Raw genomic sequence first — 22,723 nt, forward strand, 5'->3', positions numbered from 1 at the left:
ATTTAAAGTGATGAAAGGGAAGAAACTACAACCAAGATTACTCTACCCGGAAAGGATCTCATTCAGATTCGATGGAGAAATCAAAAGCTTTACAGACAAGCAAAAGTTAAGAGAATTAAGCACCACCAAACCAGCTCTACAACAAATGCTAAAGGAACTTCTCTAAGTGGGAAACACAAGAGAAGAAAAGGACCTACAAAAACAAACCCAAAACAATTAAGAAAATGGTAATAGGAATATACATATTCATAATTACCTTAAATGTGAATAGATTAAATGCTCCAAGCAAAAGACACAGGCTGGCTGAATGGATACAAAATCAAGACCCATATATATGCTGCCTACAAGAGAACCACTTCAGACCTAAGGACACATACAGACTGAAAGTGAGGGGATAGAAAAAGATATTCCATGCAAATGGAAATCAAAAGAAAGCTGGAGTAGCAATACTCATATCAGATAAAATACACTTTAAAATAAAGAATGGTACAAGAGACAAGGAAGGACAATACATAATGATCAAGGGTTCAATCCAAGAAGAAGATATAACAATTGTAAATATTTATACACCCAACATAGGAGCACCTCAATACATAAGGCAAATGCTAACAGCCATAAAAGGGGGAAATCGACAGTAACACAATCATAGTAGGGGACTTTAACACCCCACTTTCACCAACAGACAGATCATCCAAAATGAAAATAAATAAGGAAACACAAGCTTTAAATGATACATTAAACAAGATGGACTTAATTGATATTTATAGGACATTCCATCCAAAAACAGCAGAATACACTTTCTTCTCAAGTGCTCATGGAACAGTCTCCAGGATAGGTCATATCTTGGGTCACAAATCAAGCCTTGGTAAATTTAAGAAAATTGAAATCGTGTCAAGTATCTTTTCCGACCACAATGCTATAAGACTAGATATCAATTACAGGAAAAAATCTGTAAAAAATACAAACACATGGAGGCTAAACAATACACTACTTAATAACCAAGAGATCACTGAAGAAATCAAAGAGGAAATCAAAAAATGCCTAGAAACAAATGACAAGGAAAACACGACGACCAAAAACCTATGGGATACAGCAAAAGCAGTTCTAAGAGGGAAGTTTATAGCAATACAATCCTACCTCAAGAAACAAGAAAAATCTCAAATAAACAATTTAATTTTACACCTAAAGGAACTAGAGAAAGAAGAACAAACAAAACTCAGTGTTAGTAGAAGGAAAGAAATCATAAAGATCAGAGAAGAAATAAATGAAATAGAAACAAAGAAAACAATAGCAAAGATCAATAAAACTAAAAGCTTGTTCTTTGAGAAGATAAAGAAAATTGATAAACCTTTAGCCAGACTCATCAAGAAGAAGAGGGAGAGGACTCAAATCAATAAAATTAGAAATGAAAAAGGAGAAGTTGCAACGGACACCGCAGAAATACAAGGCATCCTAAGAGACTACTACAAGCAACTCTATGCCAATAAAATGGACAAGCTGGAAGAAATGGACAAATTCTTAGAAAGGTATAACCTTCCAAGACTGAACCAGGAAGAAATAGAAAATATGAACAGACCAATCACAAGTAATGAAATTGAAACTGTGATTAAAAATCTTCCAACATTCTGGTATAATGTTATAAGTAATAATCCTAGTTATTACTTTAAAATGTATATCTCAGAAATAACTAATTTTCTTGTCAACTGCATTATTATGAACTTTCATCAAATCTTTAACCGTGGTCATTTTTAAGTCTTTTGTCATTTACAGACAGTTCTGGGTGTACTCTGATGATTTTGCAAATATGTTCCTATAAAAGGGTTTCATCTTCAAGAAATTCATGGAAAAGACTCTGACAAGTACAGGTTTCTGGTAACTGACTGTACTGCTCAACTGAATGAATAAGCATTTTCAGAACTCTAATGAAAAACTGATGAACTCATAAAAGTGCTAACAAAAGATCAAGATGAAAAAAAAAATTAATTACATGGGACTGAGTGAACTGATGAGGATGAGTATAATTTTTGTGACTTTCTGTCTGAATTAAAAAGAAAAAAATCCCACAAGGACTCAGAGGCAGAGAATATACAAATCAATTTTTACTGCAAAGTAAAGGAGCTGTTGCAGTGGAGGATTACAGGACTGAATGTCAATATTATGACATAGTATGAGTGTGTTTCATGTTTGGTAATTGCAATCATTGTTGCTTTTGTTGTGGTCATCCATGTACAATGCTTGGTGTCAGTCTATTTATCTCTTGTAAAAATAAAAAAAAAAAAAAAAAAAAAGAAAATCTTCCAACAAACAAAAGTCCCGGACCAAATGGCTTCACAGGTGAATTCTATCAAACATATAGAGAACAGCTAACAACCACCCTTCTTAAACTCTTCCAAAAAATTGCAGAGGAAGGAACACTCCCAAACTCATTCTACGAGGCCACAATAACCCTGATACCAAAACCAGAAAAAGATAGTACAAAAAAAGAAAATTACAGACCAGTATCACTGATGAATATAGATGTAAAAACCCTCAACAAAATACTAGCAAACAGAATCGAACAATACAGTAAAAGGATCATACACCATGATCAAGTGGGTTTATCCCAGGGATGCAAGGATTCTTCAATATATGCAAATCAACCAATGTGATACACCATATTGACAAATTGAAAAATATAAACCATATGATCATCTCAATCGATGCAGAAAAAGCTTTTGACAAAATTCAACACCCATTTATGATAAAAACTCTCCAGAAAGTGGACATAGAGGGAACCTACCTCAACATAATAAAGGCCATATATGACAAACCCACAGCAAACATCATTCTTAATGGTGAAAAACTGAAAGCATTTCCTCTAAGATCAGGAACAAGACAAGGATGTCCACTCTCACCACTCTTATTCAACATAATTCTGTAAGTCCTGGCAACGGCAATCAGAGAAGAAAAAGAAATAAAAGGAATACAATTTGGAAAACAAGTAAACTGTCACTGTTTGCAGATGACATGATACTATACATAGATAATCCTAAAGATGCCACCAGAAAACTACTAGAGCTAATCAATGAATGTGGTAAAGTAGCAGGATACAAAATTAATGCACAGAAATCTCTTGCAGTCCTATACACTAACAATGAAAGATCAGAAAGAGAAATTAACAAAACAATCCCATTCACCACTGCAAAAAAATAAAATAAAATACCTAGGAATAGACCTACCTAAGGAGGTAAAAGACCTGTACTCAGAAAACTATAAGACACTGATGAAAGAAATCAAAGATGACACAAACAGATGGATAGATATACCATGTTCTTAGATTGGAAGAATCAATATTGTGAAAATGACTATACTACCCAAAGCAATCTACAGATTCAATGCACTCCATATCAAATTAATGGCATATTTTACAGAACTAGAACAAAAATCTTAAAATTTGTATGGAGACACAAAAGACTCCGAATAGCCAAAGCAGTCTTGAGGGAAAAAAATGGAGCTGGAGGAATCAGACTCCCTGACTTCAGACTATACTACAAAGCTACAGTAATCAAGACAATATGGTACTGGCACAAAAAACAGAAATATAGATCAATGGAACAGGATAGAAAGCCCAGACATAAACCCACACACCTATGATCAACTAATCTATGACAAAGGAGGCAAGGATATACAATGGAGAAAATACAGTCTCTTCAATAAGTGCTGGGAAAACTGGCCAGCTACATGTAAAAGAATGAAATTAGAACACTCCCTAACACCATACACAGAAATAAACTCCAAATGGATTAAAGACCTAAATGTAAGACTAGGCACTATAAAACTCTTAGAGGAAAACATAGGAAGAACACTCTTTGACATAAATCACAGCAAGATCTTTTTGGACCCACCTGCTAAAGTAATGGAAATAAAAACAAAAATAAACAAATGGGATCTAATGAAACCTAAAAGCTTTTGCACAGCAAAGGAAATTATAAACAAGGTGAAAAGACAACCCTCAGAATAGGAGAAAATATTTGTAAACAAATCAATGGACAAAGGATAAATCTCCAAAATATATAAACAGCTCACACAGCTCAATATTACAAAAACAAACAACCCAATCAAAAAATGGGCAGAACACCTAAATAGACATTTCGCCAAAGTAGACATACAGATGGCCAAGAGGCACATGAAAAGATGCTCAACATCAGTAATTATTAGAGAAATGCAAATCGAACTACAATGAGGTATCACCTCACACCAGTTAGAATGGGCATCATCAGAAAAATCTACAAACAACATATGCTGGAGAGGGTGTGGAGAAAAGGGAATCCTCTTGCACTCTTGGTGGGAATCTAAACTGATACAGCCACTATGGAGAACAGTACGGAGGTTCCTTAAAAAACTAAAAATAGAATTACCATATGACCCAGCAATCCCACTACTGGGTGTATACCCAGAGAAAAACATAATTCAAAAAGACACATGCACCCCAATGTTCATTGCAGCGCTATTTACAATAGGCAGGTCATGGTAGCAACCTAAATGCCCATCGACAGACGAATGGATAAAGAAGTTGTAGTACATATATACAATGGAATATTACTCAGCCATAAAAAGGATCGAAATTGAGTCATTTGTAGAGACGTGGATGGACCTAGAGTCTGTCATACAGAGTGAAGTAAGTCAGAAAGAGAAAAACAAATATCGTATATTAACACATATATGTGGAATCTAGAAAAATGGTACAGATGAACTGGTTTGCAAGGCAGAAATAGAGACACAGATGTAGAGAGCAAACGTATGGACACCAAGTGGGGAAAGCGGGGTGAGGGGGTGGTGGTGGTGGTATGAATTGGGAGATTGGGATTGACATATATACACTGATATGTATAAAACAGATAACTAGTAAGAACCTGTTTTATATAAAAAATATATATATAAGACCTTATGGTTGGGGTCCTCCATAACCATTCTTTTTTCTTTTTGTAGTTGTTCTTTCTGCTTGTTATTTGAAATATGGCAATATGAATGCATTTTGTGATGGTTCTAATCTATGGTTTACATTAATTTTTTTTTGTGTAAAGCCTGGTCTTACTTAGACTTTGATGTTTTCAATGCCAGTATCCACAGACAGCTTTGCAAACAAATGAAAAACAATGATCATTTGAGGCTGATACATATGTTTTTTTGTCTCTCTTGCCTCATGCCCCAAATAAATGAAGTGATAAAGTAAATGAAATCAACTTTCTCTTGTACCCACCTGGCATCAATTGTTTCCAACTCCAGGCATCCAGTCAGGGATAACTTGTTAGCCAAAGAGGTTGAGGGTCACCCCAGAATTCTCAGTTGCTTATGTAAAAACTAGACAATACTCTTCTGTACAGCCATCCTTTCTCCATACCAATCCTCTCCCATACATTTGGACAGACATGCTTTCTCAACCACAAACATATACATCCTCTAATTTTCTTTCTCATATCTGTAAGTTATTTTGCCCAAGATATACTTATTCATCTGTTTCATATTTAGATAGCCTCCCTTAGTATAATCTTTAAAATGCTGTCATAACTATTGCAAATCTTTTTAAATAAAGAGAAAAGTACATGCCAGGTAATTATAAAATAGTTATTACATAGTCTACAGGAGGGAGGAGAAAGAGGGAGGGAGAGAGTTGAAAGCAAAATGGATTTACCAGAAAGTTTTGAAATGTTCACAACTCACAAAAATTAATGGTGAATCATGGGTCAAAATTTCTTGCTCTAGAATATTTAGAGGAAATGCTGATAGCTAAACAAAATGCAGATGAATCTTGGGTTGAAAAATAAGAATGTGAAGAAAAAGCACAATGATGATATATATGTATATGGAGGGGATACTTCAGAAATGTTAAAAACCAACTGTTAACGAATTTTCTACTGGGTCTGCTATAAATGTGCAGGGAGATACAGTATTAGAATGGATCTGGGATTATAAATGTAGTGTTAGAAGTTCATAAATAAGATTTGTAATTTAAAGCCCAAATATTCTTCATATTTTTCTCTATCATATACCTTTTTCAAAAATGGACTCACACCAAGTCATATCATAAGAATGAGGGCTTAGCTATCCTCCAAACTCCAGGGCCAAATGGCTAAACTTAGCCAACCTGAACTTTGAATACTTATTTTTTAATTCACACACTACCAGAGAACCCTGCATTTCTAAAATTTTATTGAGAATCTTAGCTATTCCAATAAGGACATTCAAGTATTTACCGCAGTTTTATTTATTTATTTTTTTTAAATATTTATTTATTTAGGCTGAGCCAGCTTTTAGTTGCAGCATGTGGGATCTAACTCCCCAACCAGGGACCGAACCCAGGCCCCCTGCATTCTGAGCGTGGAGTCTTACCCACCGGACCACCAGGGAAGTCCCTCTGCAGTTTTCAATAAAATATCTTAGGAGCTACCCTGTAAAACATGCTTTAAAAAGTTTAGGAAGTTGTATGATTTTAATTAAGATAGAGGCAGATTATGGATTAGTAGTCATTGAGTGGCAGAAATTGGCTAGGTGCTCACCGACCTCCTTTCTTCTTCCTGGATAAATAAGAAGAGTCACGTCTCAGTTTTGCTTGTAGTTCGGTTGGTGTTATTTGACTAGGTTCTGGCCAATAGAATGTGAAGGGAAGTAATATACAGTACTTCCAGATTTATCTTTAAAACATCCTGGTTGACCCTCCTTGCTCTCTCTCTTTACTTAATGGTTGAGTGATGATCAAGCGTAGGAGTCCATGGAGGCACTAAGAAATAGCAGCGCTGTGATATAGATGTACCCTACGTTCCTGAGTCTCTGTCTGGAGGAGAGCCTAAGGAGAGCTGCCCAATCTGTATTGGGCAGGGATGTAAGAAAGAAAGAAAGAAAAATTTTAACCAGATTGTGGGAATCCTTTCACAATGTGTATGCATATCAAATCACCATGCTGTACACTTTAAATATCTTACAATTTTGTCAATTATACCTCAATCAAACTGGAAAAAAAATAAATTTTTATTGTTAAGCAACTGAGACTTGGGAGGGGTGCATATTAATAGCTTCTGATATTGATTACCTTGAGGAATGTCATTGTTTGTTGGCATTTGGTACACCATTCTTTCATTTTATTTACCAAAAGCCACTGTACTCAGTATCTCATCTCTGCTTCTTCTTCTTTTTTTTGGCCACACTGCGGGGCATGCAGGATCCTAATTCCCCGACCAGGGATTGAACCCGTGCACCCTGCAGTAGAAGGGTGGAGTCTTAACCACTGGACCACCAGCAAAGTCCTTGTTACTGCTTGTTAAATCATGGTCTAAACTTCTTACCCACTCCTAGACCCTAAGCCCCGTACCATGTAGGGCATGATGTTATACTTCCAAAGACAGCTCACTCCCTGATCATAGGTTTGAAGAGCTGGCAGAGAGCTTGTCCATTCTGCAGGTAATAAATACCTCCATTTAAGCAAAACGATTTCTTCTGAGACAGTAAAACAAATTTTTTATAAGACGCATAGCATTTTGGAGATACTCCCTCCATACATATTCTACATCACCTTTTATTTTCATATCCTTATTTTTCATTCCAAGATCCATAGTTCCATTTTGTTTGGATACTAGAATTTCCTCTCAATATTTCAGAGCAGGGATGTTTAACCCATGATTTACCATTAATTTTAGGTTGTGGAAGTTTCAAAGCTTTCTGGTGTGTTCATTTTGCTTGCACTCATCCCTCCCATAACGCGGGTAAGTAGCTCTATTTTATAATTACCCAGTGTGTATTTTTCTCTTTATTTTAGGGAAAGTGTGTTAGGCAAAACCCAGTCCTTGTGTGCTTCTCCTTTACTCTCACGCTACTAACCATATTCACACCACTTCTGATACCAGTTGTGTGGGGTTTTTTTCGCCAAACCAAACAATTCTACAAAACACCAAATCAGCTGCGTGTCCCACGATTTAACTCAATTCTAACACCATCTACCCGTTGACAGTGTCAGATCCTACTGGTTGAGGGCTCAGTCCTTAACTGCCCTCACCCTCCACCCCTCCACCCCGCCTCCACACTGCAGATGCCAATTTGTTTTGGTTGTCACCTGTGCTTCTGACCAATTGGCTGTAAGTAGGAGATTCCCACGACCTCCTCCTTGGATTCAACAGATCTGCTGCAGTGGCTCATAGAATTCAGGAAAACAGTTTGTTTACCAGTTTATTATAAAAGGGTTTGATAAAGGATACAGATGACACCCAGAAGTAAGGAATGCATTATGGGAAGGGTCTTGAGCTTCCATACTCTCTCCAGGCATACCACTCTCCCAGCACCTCCACGTGTTCGCCAACCTATAAGCTGTCCAAACCCTGTACTTCGGGGATTTTTATGGAGGCTTCATTGTGTAAGCATGATAGATCATTAACTCCATTTCCAGCCCCTCTCCCCTGTGAACAGGGGTTGGGTCAAAAATTCAAAGCTTCTAATCATGGCTTGGTCTGTCGGGTGACTGGTCCCTATCCAGGAGCCTTCTTAGAACAAAAGACAAGGTTGTCAACCAGGAAATTTCAAGGGATATAGGAACTTTGTGTCAGGAACCAGGGTCACAGACCAAATATTTGAACAAAAGATACTCCCAGTGCTTTTATGACTTAGGAAATTACAACGGTTTTAGGTTCCTGTGTCAGTAACCTGGAGCAGAGACCAATATATACCTATATATATATTTTTTTTTTTTCTATTATCTCACAGTTTCTAATAACTATGACAGCATTTTGCACCCACTCCCCCATTCTCAGCAAAGAAGGTTCAGGATTCACCTCCTCTCCCCTGCCTACCCAGCACAGCCTGTTTAAGGAGCAACACGTGTAGCATGTGCTTGGAAATCCCAAGGCCCTCATCTGTTCCACCTGACCATTCCAAAACCTCAACAACAGAATCTCTGGGTTCTTCACCATCCTCACCATTGTCAATCCGTTGGCAAACCTACCTACAAATTCTTTTCTCCTTGAAACTGCTCTGCGTTGAACCAGTCTTTCTCAAACCAAATTCAGCAGCAACTCAGAATCAACTTATTTTCCATGCTCCTGAATATTCCTCACCCAGGAAAGTTTCTGTGTAGCCTAAAGGCACAGTCTTGACCTTACCAAACGCTGTCTGGTACTAGGGCAGACTCCACCCTAGTGGAGTAACTAGAGAAACTACGACAAGTGGAGGCTTTCTCCCAGGGCTCAAACCCAACCCAGATCTCAGACCTTCTCTGGATCCTTGCAGAAGTCTAAAACAGTGACTCCCAAAGTTTAGAATGCATTCGAATTACCTAGTGGATACTTGTTTAAAAGCAGATTGCTGGACCTAAAATCTTCAGGAATTTTAATGTATAAGGTTTTGGGTAGGTCCTAGGAATCTGTATTTCTGTGAAGCCCCTCAGATTTATCTGTTCCTGATGATTCAACGACCATACTTTGAGAAATGTAGATGGGGTGATGTCAGATATCAAGTGACATGTTTAAGATGCCCTGAGAAAAATGTTACTTTGTGTCAAAACAAAATCAGCTAAAATAGATTTATGACAGGTTGGCTTTTGCCACTTGAATACATTTTCAGGATTTTGATGTTTGCTCCCTCCTTTGCTTAGAGCTCTGAATCTCCTTCCTCACTGACCCTTGACCTTGGCTTAAGACCTCTGAGCCATGACTCATGCTTTTTGTTACAAGTCCTTAGCTTTGCCTTTCAATGTCTGTTTCTATCCTTATATTGCACAAGGAAATCACCCTAAGTTCCAGATCGTTGAGGGGTGGGGTAGAAATTACTCCAATATCCAGTTCTCTTTCCCTTCCAGGCACAACTGACATAGCATTTCTCAAGTTCCTTGTGGTTGGATGGAGCCATGGGATTAACTCTGGCTAATGAAATATGAGCAGAAGTAACATACATGGGATTCTCCAGTGTCTCCCTCTCCTTCCACCACTTCTTTCTGGCCACGTGTTCCAGATGGTGCAGCTATAAGCTGGTGGAGTCTTCACCTCCTCAAGTCCTTCAGTGACTATGTGAAATAGAGTCTTTGATTCACATGGAGAGTGTGTTGAAATAAACTTGTGTTGGGTCCATCCACTGAGATTTGGGGGTGGTTTGTAATCACAGAAAAAACAAGTCTGTTCTGACTAATCCGAAGTTGTGTTGTGCTGGAACAGAGTTTGCCCAAGGCCACCGCTATCCTTACTTAGTTGATGGCTGCTGACTGCCTTAGAGAATTAAGTACATATTGAGGCTGGCAATGTAATAAGTTGTCTTTATTTTGTGATAATGGTTGGATGAGCACCTAATAAACATATTTAAGTAAATAAATCTTTAGTTTAAGATAGAAATGTTCAGGGGAATCTCCTCAGCTCTTTGAATCTGACTGGTACAGAGCTGATGGGTTGTTGGGCATGTATCTTTTTTTTTCTGGCAGTGCTGTGCAGCTGGCAGAATCTCAGTTCCCTGACCAGGGATCAAACCTGGGCCCACAGCAGTGAAAGTGCTGAGTCCTAACTCCTGGACCGCCAGGGAATTCCTGGGCATTTATCTTTTGATATATTTCAAGCATTCAGATTTGAGCTCATTTGCACTGCCATCGTTTGCACTGACTTCAATCTGAACAGAATTTTCTATATTTCTTCTGGGTCTTTGCTATTATGTAGATGCATAGCCTTAATGTATCTTGTAAGTTCAGAAAAACGTTACAATCTGTCCCGATAAAACACATTAAAATGACTGAGTCACACATTTTTAAAATTTAACTCTGCTGGGGGTAGCATGAAATACTGGGGCAGTCACAGTTCTGAAGAGGCATTTAAATTTGACTGTTGTGGATTTGTATTCTATGTGTCCTCTTTAAAAACTTTCATTGTCCATACAAGGCAAGTTAGGTTGTCTAGACTGTCCTTGTTTTACCTTTGCAAATGCTTAAACTGTGCAGCTGGAAGAATGGCCTCTACATAGATTCTGCTGGAGTGATTTTGTCTGATTCCTGTCCCCAGAGCAGGATGAAGAACTGGCCATTTTCTTTTGTTTTCTATACCCCCTCCCAGCCCTTTCCTCCCCATTCCAAATGATTAGTTTGCTTTTTATTTGGTTTGGGTTTTTGTGGGTTTTGTGTTTTTTTTTTTTTTTTTTGGCCTACTTGTATGCACTCCTAGTCTGGCTGACTTTCTGGGCTCTGATCCAGTTTAGTTTAACATTGTTTACTGTCAGAGTCTTCTTGGGAGATTGGTATTTTAATTAACAACATATTGATTTTAGATACTACAAAATGTCATTTGACCCAAAATGTTTCTCCATTCTAAAACTTCTCAGCAGACTTCTCACTGAATCCTAGTCTCTCCCTAAAAGTGATGCCAATATATTTTGAGCATATTTACATTGTTGAATGTAGTTTTTCTTATAGCACTCGATCAACACACTTAGTACACCTTGGCTAAAATATTCTCCTTACCATAGTTTGCTAGTTTTTTCCTTTTACCTACATTTTAGTTCACTTATATCACTAAGAAAATCTTTAGCTCCATATAAAGAGAGGATAATTACTTTGAATATAATAGTTATTATTAATAACTTGCAATACTTTAAATCTTAACGTGTTTATTAAGACAATTTGGTGGTTAACTGTAATTATTTATTAAGCTCCTGGTTTGTGATCTCTCAGGGTTTCCTTTTGTAAATATCCCTTCCTTCTTAATATTTAAAGTAGATAATTCTGACTCCAATATCAAAATGGGGAAAATGCATGAATGATCAGATCATTGACGAAATCAGAGGAGAAAAGGCTCATATTGTCTAGGTTGGGTTCCCAGCCCAGAAGAAGACCCCGAGATAAGGATTCAAGTAGTTAATTCAAGAGATGATCCTAGAAAACACTGATAGGAAGTGGAGAAGTGAGACAGGGGAGGGAAGGAAGCCAACAAAGGATGAGTTATCAAGCCATTTCCTCTTTGGGCAGCTGGGGCTCAGTCCTGCTGGGGAACTCTGGGAGAGAGTGTGGAACATTCTCCAGAGTTATCCCACCTAAGGGGTGCAACTGAGGTATTTATCCCTCAACTTGGTTGAGGCTGCTCCTGGGAGTATTAATTCTCTGACACTTCCCACTTGCCCGGCCCAGCTTTCCACTGCTAGGTAACCAAAGAAACACTCTTAGCAGTGGAGTAAGCAACCAGAGGCTGTAGAAGTGGATACAGAGAGATATGGGAGGGCTGCACAATGTTTGCTACTCATATGAAAAGTTGATCAATTTCACTAATAATCAAATAAGTGCAAATTAAAATAACAATGAAACATTATTTTGACTTTTTATTTTATTTTATTTTTGGCTGCATTGGGTCTTTGTTGCTGCGTGTGGGCTTTCTGCTAGTTGCGGCGAGCGGGGGCTGCTCTCCTTTGCGGTGTGCGGGCTTCTCATTGCGGTGGCTTCTCTTGTGGAGCATGGGCTCTAGGCGCGCAGGCTTCAGTAACTGTGGCACCGGGTCAGTAGTTGCGGCTCGCGGACTCCAGAGCGCAGGCTCAGTAGTTGTGGCGCACGGGCCTAGTTCCTCCATGGCATGTGGGATCTTCCCGGGCCAGGGCTCGAACCCGTGTCCCCTGCATTGGCAGGCGGACTCTTAACCACTGCACTACCAGGGAAGCACTATTCTGACATATTTTGACATACTTTTGATATATTAGAATAAAAATTTTTTTTCAAAGGGGAGGATGTTGGAAAACTGGAACTCATATGCTACTGGTGAGGGTAAAAGTTAGTATAATCTTTCTATAAGCGCCATTTGGGATATGGATCAAAAGCCTTAAAAATGTGCTTCTCTTTAATCCAGGAACTCTGCTTCTAAGAATATATTCTGAGAGGATAATTACATCAGTGTGCAGTGTTTACTGAATCATTGTTTATAAAAATGAAATAACCAGAAAAATCTGAATGTCTAATGATATGTGATTGGTTAACACCTTATTCATCCATCCAATCCTTCCATCCAATGGAATACAATGGAGTCATTTGAACTGATGAAGTAGAAGTGATTACCTGGAAATATTTTCACAATATACTTACAAGTGTTCAAATCAAATGCTCCTGTTTGTTAAAATATGTATGAGTGTGTTGTGTGCATATAAAAAATGCTGGAAAGATGAAAACAAAAATGTTAAAAGCCCCTATTGCTGATTGGTAGGAATATAGGTTTTTAAATTGTTTCCTTTTTTTTATCAATATATATGTTTGTAATTTCAGAGTTACTTACAATGGCATTATAATACCATATGACAAAACTAAAATTATTTTTAAAAAGTGAACACACACATAGTTTATGAGATTATTATATAAAGGACCCTTGGGATGCAATAAGTAATACATCAAAAATGCCAGTTTTATAAAATAAAGGTAGAACAGTAATTTACAAGTGAAAGCTACTTCTGTGACCTAAAAAGCATAAGATATTCATCAATCTAATCTTAGAGAAGTTTTTTTTTTTTTGTAAAATTGAAATCACTTGATTCTTTTCTAGAAAATTTCCACAGTACTATCTCTTTTCTCTATACAAAAATGTGGGTCATAGTAATTTCTGTCTTGAGTAGAGTGGTAGCTCATGTAATTTTATAACTTGGAGGAAAAACATATCATAGCTGAAACCAAAATTAGAAGTAGATCATGTTTAAAAGTTCATGTATATCCTGTAGCTAGAAATGTGGAATAGCAACAGAGAATACATTTCCTCATAGATCAAAAGGCTATAGAAAATAATGATGAGCAAATGTCATGACTATTTACTGCCTAAAATTAGGGTTACATACACTATCTAATTTATTTCTCACCAAAACCTTTTTGAGGTTATTACATTATTAGTATTACCCCTGTGTCACAGATGAAGCCCCTGAGGCCTAAGAAGTTTTAACCAATTTTTTTCTACCTCAGCTAAAAAAGCATCCATTTTAGGAATCAGAGATTTTTGGGTTCTTAAACTGATTTTTTTCTTCTAACACTGCACACAGCATTCAGAGTCACAAGGCTGTTGTCCCAGGCTCCATTAGCTGGGTTATGTAGGAGCCCACGTTCCCTCATTGGTTAAATAAACATAGTAATATGTATAGATTTGGGCAGTTGTTCCCAAACTGTAGTGCATCAGAATCACTTGGAGGACTCCCTTTTTTTTTTTGTTTAATTGAGATATAACTGAAACATAACATTGTGTAAATTTAAGGTGTACAACATGTTGGTTTGATAATTGGAGGGCTTGTTAAAGCACAGATTGTTGGGCTCCAGCCCACAAATTTCTGAATCAGTAGGTCTGGGGTGGGGTCTGAGAATCTGCGTTTGTAACAGGGTCTCAGGTAATGGTGCCGCTGCTGGTCCAGTGACCACTCTTTGAGGACCACTGGCTTAGGTTCTATTAGCTATTGCTACTACTAGAGTTGGTTTTATTTACCTGTCTATGGCATTCTCATCACAATTTAAATTATGAATTTGTTATTTGTTTATATGTGTGTATGTAAATATATATATATTTCTGTGTGTGTATACATAATATATATTTGAGCTATTTTCTGAACATGTAGGTCTGGTTTTTTTGTTATTTTAAACTGTCTCAAGTTTTCCCCAAATTATTTAAGTCTTTGCTATGTTGTACCCTTGGGTTGGAATCATGAATAATATCTCTAATATGAAAATTATTTTAGGTAATTATTTTGGGTAAGAGTGGTGTTTATAGTTAGCATTGTTGGTTAAATAACATAAGCTAAAGACCAACTTTCACTGTCTTCAGAAATTAAGAAAATAATGTCTGAGATGCCCACTCAAAATTGTACATTGCCTCCTCTAAGGACTGCTATTTACTAGATTCTCTATATCATAAAGAGTGAAAGATGAAGTATTATTGTTATGGAAATAGAAAAGAAATACAGCAGAAGTGACTAAAGTAGGTGCTGCTTATTTGTTCCTCTCCTTTCCTCCAGCTACCCTTGGAACTTGAAAGTAATTGCACCATCTTCCAATGCAAGAAGAAATCTTAGTATCTGGGTCCCAGACTACAGACTCTTCAAGAGAGAAGTGGGCTTAGTAAGGGCTATTTAAGATTTATTAAGCACCTTCCACGTGCCTGGCACTGTGCCACGTTGCTAGGGAAACAACAGTGATTAAGACCGAGCCCTCAAGAACCTGATAATTTAGACTAACAGAAAATTCTATTTGTGTGATATGCGGTGTATCTTCTGCCTACGAATCCCATTGTTCAAAGTAGAACTTCCTTCTGTTCGTCCTAAGTGCACCTTGCTCCAGTTTCAACAGAGCCTCTCTTATCCTATCAAGTTAAGAACAAAGTCATTTTTTATCCATACCACTCATTAACTTTTGTATCATTTTTAGAATTTACCTCTTTCAGACTAAAGGTACTGAATCTTCTAATATTTTTAAATATGAAAATAAACAATAGCTACTGTTGATAACCCTAAAATATGCTAAGTGTGTTTTCACCAACTAGGTATGAAACCTGAAGATTGATGTTGGTGCCTTTGGAGGTGGGCTTCCTCAGTGATAGAAGGTGAGGCTGCTGTTGAGAGTCTGTGGCTAAGCTTCAGACTAAATATCTGCAGGCCCAGGCCCCACGGGATTTCAGATTCAGATCAAGGACCAGGAACTACTGATGCTTAGCCTTTAACGCTGAAAAAGAATAAGGGGAGAACATCCTGACCCTTGGGGAGATTTATATACTCTTTCTTGACAATGGGTTCCTCTTACTAGCTAATATGCCTTTTTTATTTGTAATCATGGAGATCATTTAGCTACTCGAGCTTTCTGTTACTTCATTTTTCTAATGACATGTGTTCTTTGTTTAGCTTCATCCTCTCTCATAGGGCTTTGGCTTGAAATAGCTCAGGAAGGGGATTTCATGTCTTGAAGCTAACTGATTTGGAATCGCCCTTTCATTTCTCACAGTAATTTTTAGCATAATACGTTAATCAAAGTTGTCTCATTTGTTTCCTCTTCTTATTTCTCTGTTTTCACATGGCTTTTTTTCCTTTTTGCCTATCTCTTGCACAGAGCCAAGTAAAAGTTCCACAGAGACCATAACATTTGGACCAATTAAAATAATAAAAATGTTAGGACACTATGGTATTTATTTCTAGGCTTTCTTTCCTAAAATATTAATGCCTCATGTTTATGTTGCAACTTAAGGCACTGTTGCAGACATTTATCTTCTTGTTTTTCTTAGGAGGGAGAAACACTTATTACAATTCCAGTTTTGTACATGGAGAGTGAATAATTTGTCCAGAGTTGCAAAGTTAGTGAGTGACAGAAGTGAGACAAAGGCTGTGGGTTTTCTTGGTTCTCATCCTAGTATCCTTTGTAATGGATGTTGTTGCTCTTACTGTAAGAACATGCTTTTATAACATAAAAATCGATAGTTAGGGGCTTCCCTGGTGGCGCAGTGGTTGAGAATCTGCCTGCTAATGCAGGGCACACGGGTTCGAGCCCTGGTCTGGGAGGATCCCACATGCCGCGGAGCAACTGGGCCCGTGAGCCACAACTACTGAGCCTGCGCGTCTGGAGCCTGCGCTCCACAACAGGAGAGGCCACGATGGTGAGAGGCCCGCACACCGCGATGAAGAGTGGCCCCCACTTGCCACAACTAGAGAAAGCCCTCGCACAGAAGTGAAGACCCAACACGTCCAAAAATAAATAAATTAATTAATTAATTTAAAAAAAAATCGATAGTTAAAAGAAGCATTGGTTATAACATTGGTTATAGATTGTTTCCTTCTTGGCAAAAGTTTATATAGGTTTTCTCTAACCATTTCATATGAATTTTGGTTTTATTTTTAGAAAATTGTAGATGACATGAAATCCTATGCCTTGTTAGGTTATGGCATCACGACTGGCCCACCTTGGCAGATGTATAAAGTACCTCTGGAGGTTTGTCCTTCACACTTCTTTTTAGGTTACTAAAATTTCACATGGAGTAAACCACAGTATGTATCTTCCCTGGGGTTGATTACTGTTTTTTAAAAACAAGGGGTTATGTGGAAAGTTTGGACCTGGCATATCATGGGGCAACCACGTTTTATTTGAAACATGGAAAAAAGGTGTCTCAGATCAATAACTTTCCTATCCATTGTCTTGTTCTACCACAGGGCCTGTTGAATTTCAATCTACTCCTTTGAGATAAGAGATCTATTACTACCATTAAAAACAAAATAAAACAAACAAACAAAAAACAAATGTTATCCAGTAAGGATGACAGATAAAAATAATAGACCATAAGATTTTTGAATTAATCTATCACATTAAATTTTATCTTCTGGGTGAGCTTTGTGGTTAAGGGGGTTGGATAAAAATGAGGTCTACAGTCAAGAGGCTAGAAGCAGCCTGAACTCACCGAGCATCTGGGAGTTGAGAAGGCTAAGGAAAACTAGTAAGCCACAGACAAATATTCCCACTTTAGGCCATCCTGCATTATTCACAGAAGGTCAAACAATTTGTGAAATGAGAAATGAGTCCAATAGAAGCTGGCATGAAAAGTTAAAGTAGAATATTTTTACCTAACAGGAGCTTATCCAAAGAATATGAAAACACTGAATTCAAAAAGATACATGCGCCCCTATGTTCCTCACAGCATTATTCACAATAACCAAGATATGAAAACAACCTAACTGTCCATTGATGGATGAATGGCTAAAGATATGGTATACAGTGACAACATGGATGGACCTTGAGGGTATTATGCTAAGTGAAATAAGTCAAATGGAGAAAGACAAATACTGTATGATGTCACTCATATGTGAAATATTTTAAGAAACAAACAAAGGAAAGTGAAACAAACACATAGATACAGAGAAGAGATTAGTGGTTACCAGAGGGGAAGGGGGGTGGAGGGAGGGCAAAATGGGTAAAGGGGGTCAACTATATGGTGATGGATGGAAACTAAACTTTTGGTGATGAGCATGCCATAGTGTATACAGAAGTCTAATTATAATGTTGTACACATGAAACTTATATAATGTGGTAAACCAGTGTTACCTTAAAAAACAAAACAAGGGGGCTTCCCTGGTGGCGCAGTGGTTGAGAATCTGCCTGCTAATGCAGGGGACACGGGTTCGAGCCCTGGTCTGGGAAGATCCCACATGCTGCGGAGCGACTAGGCCCGTGAGCCACAACTACTGAGCCTGCGTGTCTGGAGCCTGTGCTCCGCAGCAAGAGAGGCCGCGACAGTGAGAGGCCAGCGCACCGCGATGAAGAGTGGCCCCCGCTTGCTGCAACTAGAGAAAGCCCTCGCACAGAAACGAAGACCCAACACAGCCAAAAATAAATAAATAAATAAATAAAAATTAAAAACCATTATAAAACAAAACAAAACATAAGCTGATCGATTGTAACTGACTTTATTTTGAAGCAAATGTAGTCTATTAGTCTGTGTTGTCATTGTGCGTAAGGATATTCAATAGTTAATGATGAAATGGGGGACAATGTAATGCATAGAAGATGATGCTTTTATCAGAATGGATAATTGTGAACAAACCTTGGTAAAATAGAACCCCATTCTTCCCACAACTAATGCAGTTTCTTCTGCTCCATCTAAAGTTTGAGCACAGTTACTTCAATACAGTTCATTTCAATTCAAACATTTTGAGGATTGCTGGAGCACCAGGGCTTCAGAGACAGGAAGCTGCCCACACCTAGAAGCAAAGCCCTGTGTCTCATAAAGCAGATCACAACTGGAAAAATCATTTGCAACCTCGGAGAGAGATACAAAGTATAGGGGTAACATTCCTTCGGTTTTCTTTAATTTGTAAAGAAAATATTACTGGTGTTTGCTACCTTTGCAGAATACTTTAAAAAGAAGAAGAAAAAACAAACAAAAAAAAAGAACAGGTATGTGTTTGGCCAATAAGAACAAGAAAAGATGCTCAGTGCTATTATTATTATTAGTCATCAGGAAAATGTAAATTTAGACAAGATATCACTACTCACCCAGTAGAATGGCTAAAATTATAAAGATATAATACCAAGTGTTGGTAAGGATGTGGAGCAACTGGAACACTCATACATTTATCATATGATCCAGGAAATCCCAGTCCAAGTCTTACACATGAATGTCCCTACCAACTTTATTCATGATGGCCCAAATATAAACATCCAGATGTTTATCAGCAGGTAAATGGATGGAAAAATTTTGTATATCTTCATTCAATGGAATACTATTCATCAATAAAAAGGAATTAACTACTGATAAGTACATACAAAAAAAAAAAAAGGATGGATCTCAAAAACATGCCAAACTAATAGACACAAAAGAGTACATACTGTGTGATTCCATTTATCTGAAATAACAACTTCTGTCAAAACTAATCTATAGGGTAAAAAGCAGATCAGTGGTTTCCTGAGGCTGACTGGGGGTTACAGGGGGATTGACTGCAAAAGAGTACAGGGAATTTCTTGAGATGATGGAAATATTGTACAGCTTGTCTGGGGTGAGTATACACGGGTACACACATTTGTCAAAAATCACCAGCCAATACACAGAACATGGTACATATTGTTGCATAAAAATTATGCCTCAATCAAGTTGATTTAAAAAGAAAATTACTCAAAATAAAGAAAAATACTCATATCTTTATGATTTATACACTAAAGTTACTTTTCACAGGATAATTTTTTCATAGAGGATCCAAATTAGTCTCGACATGGTGCCCAGCAGTAAAATAGTGAACACTTTTAGAGTTTAATGAAAAGTAGGCCACTGATACTGGGGAAAGCTGTTCTAGCAATTGCTATGAGGTGATTGTTTCTCTGTCAAGCATGGGATAAGTATGATGACTCAGGAGTTAAGCTGTCAGGATTTGACTCTAGCTCACCTTCTGCTGACTGAGTGACCTTGGGAAGAGTTACTTAATTTCTCAAAGCATCGATTTTTTTTCATGGATAAAATAGGGATAACAATGGTCTCCATGTTGTAGTGTTTGCAAAGATTAAATGAGATGGCACATATAAAGAGCCTAGGATATAGAAAATGCATCATAATGATTAGCTATTATTTCTGGTTTAACCCCTTACAGGAATATGGAGGTCCAGAAGAGTAAAAACACAGGCAGGAGCAAGTCTGTATAGGTACACATCTGTTTGTCCCCTGGTTTTTGTTTTTCTTCAAAATGTACATAAAGCTCTTATGAAAGGAATATTGTTCTCCATTCCCAGGAGAAAGATGGAGATTGGGCTGAACCTGAGAGACTTTGAACTAAGAGAAATCACAAGGCTGAATTTTGCAGCACTCTCAGCTGTTCCTAATGATTTTGAGAAGCAGATAAATTTAATGGCAGGCAGCTGCTCTCCAACCATTTACCCTCCTGTCTTCACTGCCGTAGGACCATTCTGGACCGAGCACAGGTAAAAATAAAACCCCACCAAATATTCTCTCATGCTCATATTTAAAATCACAAATCAAGGATCTGTGAATCATTTTGCCTTCCGGTTTCAGATTCTCGCATTATATTTAACTTCAAACTACCTAGTATTTAAGATCCATTAACACAATCAATAGAGAATGGTGTGTGTTTGCGGATGGTGTTGCTGCTGCTAAGTTTTAAAATGCTTGTTCTATTTCCTTTTTACTTAAGCATGTACAAATTCTGCTTAAATTCTTGAAGTGAAAGTGAGTAAGTGGATTTTTAAAACTTTCTGTGGAAAAAAAGGATAATAAGAGAAAATAATCTGGAAGATTCATTTTTTCAGAAATACTTTCCCAGTTAGCTCAGTTTTTTAGAATGTGTATGAGGCATTCTCGTAGAGTTAACTGGCAGAATTTTAAAACTCTGGGACATGAAAACTGATTATTTTCTTTGATTTGAAAAACCCGGATGAGTCCTCAGTTCTTGAAGTGTTAAAATGAATGTGCCGTTACCTTATAAGCTATTGTGCACATTAGTTTGCAAAGGAGAAAAGACAGGGAAGCAACATTGCTTAAATGGAATGAACTTTCACAACTGAATCCATTTTTGGGTGTATGCTTCCTGAATCCCTAAGATGGTGTGTTCCCAAGGCGATGTGGAAAAGCGGAGGAGATGTTGTAAAACATCACCCATGAGAATGGAAGTCTGAGTATAAAATTGAAGACATCTGTAGGAACAATGAAAGCATGTGACTTAACACCAATACCCCAAACCAGGTGAAATACTCAGGTCTTTCTCGGCAAACTGTATCTGATAGATGTATGTTATTAGTTAAGTGACTGCGTGAAAGAGAAGGCCTGAGTTAGTCTGGATTAACCAACCATGAGAAACTGATTAAGATTTTCCCATTTTGTCCCTTGCTTAAGAACAGATTTTTTTTTTTTACATAAAAATATCTGGTTCATTGATTGTTTTAAGCAATGTGTGTAAATTTAGATCCTCTTGATTATGATGTAATTGGTGGAAGCTGTAAGAAGTTGGAATGATTTGACTGTTACCAGCAGGAAAAACAGTAAACAGAAAAACTGAATATTGGGGGAAATAGTTTAGTCTACTATAAAAAAAAAAAAAAAAACCAAAACTACGGCAGAAACTAACACAACATTGTAAAGTAATTATACTCCAATAAAGATATAAAAAAAATGTATGTTTTGATTGCTGAACCCCACTAGCTCTCTTCTCCCACTAGACTGAGTTCTCTGGATACTTAGCAAAAGAACTTTGACCCATCATCAGGAGATTTTACAGATAATTCTAGGTCTGTTACTAACATTTAGGAACAAATCACATCAACTCCCTGGATAGTTTGCCCTTCTTAAAAATAAGGGGAAAAGGGCTGGATTTTATGGTTTCAAGCTCTATAATTCTGCCTTCTCTTAACTTAGATGAAATTTTAAAGATATCTATGTACAGAGAGGCAGAATGATGCCTATTCTCTAAGCTTCATGCCTTTAATGTAGTTTCTCAAACTTTTCATTAATTAATTATGTGATACTTGAGATAAATAAAAGACATAAGGAATTAAACAGTCATTATATTATGATATAAACTGCCAGGTAAAAATGGTGGCTTGAATATACACATAAAATTTCAATCCCTCCTGAACTACTCATAAAGGAATTTCTAATTAAGGGCATAAACCTACAATGACAAGGAGAATATGATTGTCTCTCCCAAGTGAACAGTGAGAACCTACCTACAAATCAAACATAACAGACAATTCCTAGTTGAGCTCTTCTTTTTAGGTCCAGGTTTGGTTAGTATTTTGTTTCACATGCCAAGGGGAATCCCCTGCAGTGTCATTTTTTTTTTTTTTTTTTAGAAGCTGAAAAGCAGACGCATGAGTGGGAATTGACTTAGTAAACCTGGAAAAGCCAAATCCTAAACTGATACTGGAAAAGATGAGAACGAATTGGATTTACACCACATAATTCTGAAAAACCTCAAAACTGGTGGCATTAGGGATGTGTGAAGTGGTGTGGAGTGGGGGTAGGGTAGGGTGAGGGGAAGCAGGGGCTAAACTAAAGAGGACTGATTAAAAGCTAAAGAGGATTGTTAGGAAGCATTCAGATCCTGAGGTTTCCCATTACCGCCACAACAGCAGTGTGAATTCTTGTTCTCTGGAGATGATAACAGTTTCTGAACTGGAGAAAACCAGATATAGTTGGTTAACAGTACAGATACCATACCTGAAAGAAGGGGATTGATTAAATAAATGTATGTTTCCAATGGAATATTACTCAGCCATAAAAAGAAACAAAATTGAGTTATTTGTAATGAGGTGGAT

At 37.4% G+C, this 22,723-nt stretch overlaps 1 protein-coding gene across 3 annotated transcripts in view; it reads left to right on the forward strand.

Annotated features, from left to right (window-relative positions):
• Nucleotides 1–22,394, forward strand: part of REEP3 (receptor accessory protein 3) — a 151,526-nt gene extending 129,132 nt beyond the window's left edge. The window contains exons 9-10 of one of the 3 annotated variants that reach the window (XM_059899601.1): nucleotides 20,186–20,374; nucleotides 22,259–22,388. In XM_059899601.1, the coding sequence (XP_059755584.1) occupies nucleotides 20,186–20,374; nucleotides 22,259–22,265 (196 nt within the window). In that variant the 3' untranslated portion in view covers nucleotides 22,266–22,388. Of the gene's footprint in view, nucleotides 1–7,670; nucleotides 7,737–9,817; nucleotides 10,183–20,185; nucleotides 20,375–22,258 lie in introns of those variants that run through there. The other 2 variants (XM_059899603.1, XM_059899609.1) reach the window with 2 other exon arrangements.
• The last annotated feature ends 329 nt before the right edge of the window (nucleotides 22,395–22,723 follow it).

This window comes from Balaenoptera ricei, chromosome 16 (genome assembly GCF_028023285.1).
Source record: "Balaenoptera ricei isolate mBalRic1 chromosome 16, mBalRic1.hap2, whole genome shotgun sequence".
Classification (NCBI taxonomy): Eukaryota; Metazoa; Chordata; class Mammalia; order Artiodactyla; family Balaenopteridae; genus Balaenoptera; species Balaenoptera ricei.